A 5,595-nucleotide genomic window follows, 5' to 3' on the forward strand; every position below is an offset into this window, starting at 1 on the left:
CCTGGGTACCCGCCGGGGCTCGGCACACTTCTCCAGCCTCGAGTCCGAGGTATGACGCGGCCTGGGAGGCCCCGCCGCCCCCTTGGTCAGCGCAGGCCACAGCCCGAGGGGGCACGCGGGGTGGACAGGACCCGCGAGGGTTGGAAATGAAGAAAATAGAACTGGCCGGACCCCGCCTGGAGCAGCGTCCTGCGCCCCTCGCTATGGGGGGCACTTCAAACCGGAGGGGATTTGGTCCCTCAAATCTCACCCAGCCTGGGAGCAAGGGGGCAGGGGTCTCAGAGCCCACTGGACTTTTTTTTTTAACCCGACAAGGGCTTTTTAACGTCACCAGATGGGGCGGGAGGTGGCGGGGTCACGCCACGCCCGCGTCCCACCCCCACGCCCGGGGCCGTGGCCCCCACATCACTGTGCAGCTCCCCGGCCCCCCAGGCACGCCTCCGGGGAAGCCCGTTTTTAACCTTTCATCCATTGGGACTCGAAACTGTGAGACGCGTTAGCCAAACTGTGACCCCAGACCTTGGCCCCGCCACACAGAAACCCCTGACCCCAGACTGTGACTTCCGACCCCTGAAAATGGTCATCCGACCCCAGACTGTGACCCCTGACCCCAAACTGTGACCCGAGCCCCAGACTGTGCCCCGACCAGACTGTGACCCTCGACGTCAAACCGTGACACCCCCTTCTCCTTTTCCGCCCTCAGTAGCTTTCCCCTCTTTTGTCCTAGGACACGCCCCCCAACGAAGCCCCGCCTCCACTGTCCCAGCATTGATCCCAACCTCCATCAAGCCAAAACTTCCCACGACCAGCCCCAGGTGCCACCGGCCATATCCTCTCCAAATCCAACCCTTTCAGTAAAGACGCAGCAGACCCGCCCCCCCCACAACCTGCCCCCAAACCTCCACCTCCCAGATCTCCAGCCGGGTCTGGAGCTGGGTCGTGGAAGGGAGGAGTCTGGGAGTCCACACTCACTACCAACCTCTTTTCCCTCTCTCCTGTACCACATTGCAGTGTTTGGAATAAACCATGTTTTTATGCCTCCTCAAGCCCAATGTGAGTACCGTGTCTTTCTCTTAGCCCCCTTCAAACTTCTGTGGAGGAAACAGAAAGCGAGAAAAGTCCTACAGAGGAAGAGGGGGCAGAAAGAGAATTTCAGCAAGAACAGAGATTCTGGAGGGAGGTGGCTAATAAAGACCCAGAAAAAAGTGCTGAGAAAAGACCCTAAGAAGAGAAGGGCAGAGAGAATTCCCTGACGGTCAGTGGTTAGGACTTTGCCTTTCCACTGCAAGGGTTTGAACCCTGGTTGGGGAACTAAGATCCCACAAACTACCCAGCTAGGCCAAAAAAGCTGGGGTGGGCTGAGAAGGGGTGGGGGCAGAAGGAGAAGAGGGGTCAGAGAACTCAAGAAAGATCTGGATCATAACATTTTAGGATCAGTCTAGGGTACCATTCCTATGGCAACAAGCAATGAGGCTTGCTAGGTTCTTAATATCATGTTCATGCAAGGGAGGTGAGTGTCTATTATATCCTAGCCCATTCACATATCTTGAATTCTGTTAATTTCACCAATGAGAATCTATTTCTAACATTTCATTATGCCAATTAGCCAAATCTCTGGTGTTGATGGGCAATAAAAAGAGCGGAAGCTGCCTCTAGAGAGTGGACTTTCTGATTAAGTGTTTGCTGACCAGGGCTTCACCGTGAACGCCTGGTTAGGCAACTGACTACCCCTAGAGGGTAGATCCAACGAACTAATTTATACATAATCATCCTGCCTACACTTAAGCATTTTGAAGTAAATTAAAGCCTTCATAACAAGGAGGGGGAAAGAAATCGGCTTTATAGATCCTCAGGGAGCAGAAACCTAGTCTCCTTGCCAGTAAAAGCTCTTATGTGCATACACGAATAATTAATTAAGTAAGAAAGCATTGGGAGTCAAAGGTGGAAGATGGAATCTGGGTCTGGAGTGCCTGTATAGTTGATGGGGCAAACAGGCCTCCTGCAGAACTACAACTCCCAGGAGGCCTTGCTGCCGCTCTGCGGAAGAGCGCCCCAAAGTCACGGGAAGGGAACAGTTGCCTCGGATCTACAGGCCTCGGTAGCCAAGCCAGGATGCTGTTTTCTTAGTTCTTCGCCCTCTCCCCGTCGCCCTAATTGGTGAACCAGGAGGTTTCCAAGGTAACCGCGCAGTAGGGCGGATCCTCCTAGGAAGGGAAAACGCAACCCAGAAGTGACGCTATTACCTTGCGCCAGCGGCGAGAGGCTCCGAAGATGGCGGCGCGCAAGGGTCGTCGGCGCACGTGTGAACCTGGGGAGTCTATGGAGACCGAATCCCAAGAAACAGGGTCCAAGGGCCAGGCTCAGGTCTATCTACCTGGCCGGGGACCGCCGCTGCGCGAAGGAGAGGAGCTGGTCATGGACGAGGAGGCCTACGTGCTGTACCACCGAGCACAGACTGGTAGGGCTGGGCACCCGGCATCTTGGGTCCTCACGAAGGAAGAGACTGGAATCTTGGGTCCGCAGGGGAGCTGATCCTGAATCTTTAACTTAAGAGGCTGTTTGAAAGAGAAATTAGGATTTAAGAGAATTGGCATCACACTCTAGAGGGTCGAGAACCCGCTGTCCAATCCTAATTTTCCCATCCCTCCTTCCATTCCCAGGCGCCCCCTGTCTCAGCTTCGACATAGTCCGGGATCACCTGGGAGACAACCGGACTGAGCTTCCTCTTACTCTTTACCTGTGTGCTGGGACGCAGGCCGAGAGCGCCCAAAGCAACAGGTAAGAACTGAGGCTTTACAGCGCTAGGGGTGTCTGAGCCTCCAGCTTCCTCTTCCTCAGGACCTAGAAGTCGGGGTTTCCAGCCTCCTCCCTCCCTCCTTCCTAAGGATCCCGCCATCCGGTGCCAAATTCCTCCCACACCTTCCCCAGATTGATGATGCTTCGGATGCACAATCTGCATGGGACAAAGCCCCCACCACCCGAGGGCAGCGACGACGAGGAGGAGGAGGATGACGAAGAGGATGAAGAAGAGCGGAAGCCTCAGCTGGAGCTGGCTATGGTGCCCCACTATGGAGGCATCAACAGAGTTCGGGTAAATGCAGCCCCAGGAGCCTGCCCTGTGTACTCTGGAGCACACCACCCCCCACGTCCATGCCCTTCAGCTTTAAGAAGAGCACTTGGCACATAGTTTTTTTAATTACTTGTGTGTTAATTGTGATTGTTGTCACTATGTTCTAGATGCCATGGGGATGTTTTTTAAAAAGGTTCCTTCCTCTTCTGTAGAATGGTGAGAGTTACCAAACTTACTTGGTGGGGCTGATGTGAAGATAAATGGAATAGCCAGTACCCTTATTTCAATAACTGAAATATGGTGATTTCTGGGGTCTAGAAACAGCACTTGGCAGTAACATGAGATCTATGTGTTTTCTGTTATTGCTCAGGGAGTGTCCTGGGCTGTGGGGTCACTTTTGTGATTCGGAGTTATAGCTCCTTCTAATCAGGTCGATGTGAGAATTGAACTAGATGCTCTATGCAATAGTGCTTGGAGCAGTGCTTAGCCCATAGTTTTTGAGAAGTGTTTCCGTTGAGGTATTACTATGTTTCATATACTGCTTTAGACCTGGGGAGTTAACAGGGAGCAAAAGGTCTCTGGCTCCATGAAACTTACATGCCAGGGGGACAGGGGATAAGAAACTAAGCATATGTGTAATGTCCAAAGGTTCTAAGTGTTGTAGAGAAAAATAAAGCAAGGTAAGGGAGTTAGGGTCTTCTGGAACGGGCTTGCTATTTTATTTATTTAGTTAGTTTTTTAGCTGTAATGGATCTTTGTTGCTGCACTCTGGCTTTCTCTAGTTGCAGCAAGCAGAGACTACTCTTCGTTTCAATGCTCGGGCTTCTCATTGGCAGTGGTGTCTCCTGTTGCGGAGCACAGGCTCTGTGGTGCAAGGGCTTCAGTAGTTACATCGAGTGGGGTCAGCAGCTGACGCTGTCAGGCTCTACAGCACTGGCTCAGGAGCTGTGGAGCACGGGCTTAGTTGCCTTGAGGCATGTGGGATCTTCCCAGACCAGGGATCGGAACAGTGTCCCTTGCACTGCAAAGGCAGATTCCAGAAGCCCCTGGGGTTGCTAGTTTAAACAGTGTGGTCAAGGGAGCATTCACTGATAAGGTGCCCTTTGAACAGAGAGCCACAGGAAGTGAGGGAGTGAAGCAAGGATATCTGTGAGAAGAGGTTTCCCAGCAAGGGACTAAGGAGTGCAAAAGCCCTGGGGCAAACTGATTGAGGAGTTTTGAGGGAAGTTGGGGAGAACAGTGCTGAATGGATGAGGGGGAGAGTGACAGGGTTTGGTGGGTGGGCACAGAGGAGACAGATTGTTTAGGGCTTTGTGGGCCATTGTAAGGACTTGGCTTTTATGTGGGGAGAAACTGGAGTCACTGGAGGGTTTAGAGCAAAGAGTGGATGGGATCTGACGTGTTTTAAAGGGATCCCTCTGTGTGCTGTATTGAGAATAGACTGCAGGGAGGCCAGGGCAGAAGGACAGGGTCCTGTGAGGGGCCAGGACAGGAATGCAGGGAAGGGTGACTTCAGTAGTAGCCTGAGTGATGACAGCAGAGCTACCGAGAAAGGGTTGGAAGTGGTGGCGTTTTGGGTGGAAGCGAGGCATAGTGTGAGGAAGGAGAGGCAAGTAGTGAGCCCAAGGTGGCGACCTCCAGGGAGGGGTAGGTGGCAGTGGGCAATTAGGAACTTGGCTTTGGCCTTGGGGCGTCTATAAACAGTCAGTTTGATGTGAGCCTGGAGTTGAGAGAGGTCAGGGCTAGGGGCTACTGGAAACCTTGAGGCTGAACAGGATTTCCTAGTGAGCAAAGGTACACAGGCAGAGAGATCCAGAGACTGGGGCCTGGGACCTGCCTAGACTTAAACAGTTCCAGAGACCAGGAGTCTGAACAGATTTCTGGGGGCTCAATTCTTGGGAGTTCAGGAGTTCTGTCATCCCTCCGCCATCATCTGTACCACAGTGGGGGGAGTTGTCCTGGAGACCAAGTTGGTCTTCAAGTTGTAAGCCTATTCTCGCAAAGGTTTCTGGGAGTTGAAGTCTCAGGCCTGGGTGGGAGGCAGCTCTGGTTCTCAGGGATGAAAGGGCTGTCGTCGTCACGCTGTGCCTCCTGTCCTGCTCACCTCCCCTCCCCTCCCCTCCTCCCTACCCTGCAGGTGTCGTGGCTGGGTGAGGAGCCGGTGGCTGGGGTGTGGTCAGAGAAGGGCCAGGTGGAAGTGTTTGCACTGCGGCGACTCCTGCAAGTGGTGGATGACCCCCAAGCCCTGGCCACCTTCCTCCGGGATGAGCAGACCCGTGTGAAGCCCATCTTCGCCTTCTCTGGCCACATGGGTGAGGGCTTTGCCCTCGACTGGTCCCCTCGCGTGCCCGGTGAGTCCTGGGGGTGGGTGGGAATGGGATCTGGTGAGCCACAGCTGGCTGAGTGTGACGAGGTCAAGAGTCCCGACTGCCTTTCCCAGGGCGCCTGCTGACTGGTGACTGTCAGAAGAACATCCACCTCTGGACACCAACGGACGGGGGCTCCTGGCACGTGGACCAGCGGCC

The 5,595-nt window shown here is 54.0% G+C and overlaps 2 protein-coding genes across 2 annotated transcripts in view; both read left to right on the forward strand.

Moving 5' to 3' along the window:
- The window catches only part of GRIN2D (glutamate receptor, ionotropic, N-methyl D-aspartate 2D), a 32,443-nt gene extending 30,341 nt beyond the window's left edge, over nt 1-2,102 (forward strand). Inside the window, 2 exon segments of the mRNA XM_010849694.1 lie at nt 704-815; nt 2,021-2,102. Of these exon segments, the coding sequence (XP_010847996.1) occupies nt 704-815; nt 2,021-2,102 (194 nt within the window).
- GRWD1 (glutamate-rich WD repeat containing 1) overlaps nt 2,060-5,595 on the forward strand; it is a 6,734-nt gene continuing 3,198 nt past the window's right edge. The window contains exons 1-5 of the mRNA XM_010849695.1: nt 2,060-2,458; nt 2,661-2,778; nt 2,929-3,091; nt 5,208-5,421; nt 5,511-5,593. Coding sequence (XP_010847997.1) covers nt 2,272-2,458; nt 2,661-2,778; nt 2,929-3,091; nt 5,208-5,421; nt 5,511-5,593 — 765 coding nt within the window. The 5' untranslated portion in view covers nt 2,060-2,271. The remainder of the gene's footprint in view (nt 2,459-2,660; nt 2,779-2,928; nt 3,092-5,207; nt 5,422-5,510; nt 5,594-5,595) is intronic.

The sequence above is a fragment of the Bison bison genome, unplaced genomic scaffold (genome assembly GCF_000754665.1).
Source record: "Bison bison bison isolate TAMUID 2011002044 unplaced genomic scaffold, Bison_UMD1.0 scf7180017864285, whole genome shotgun sequence".
Taxonomy (NCBI): domain Eukaryota; kingdom Metazoa; phylum Chordata; class Mammalia; order Artiodactyla; family Bovidae; genus Bison; species Bison bison.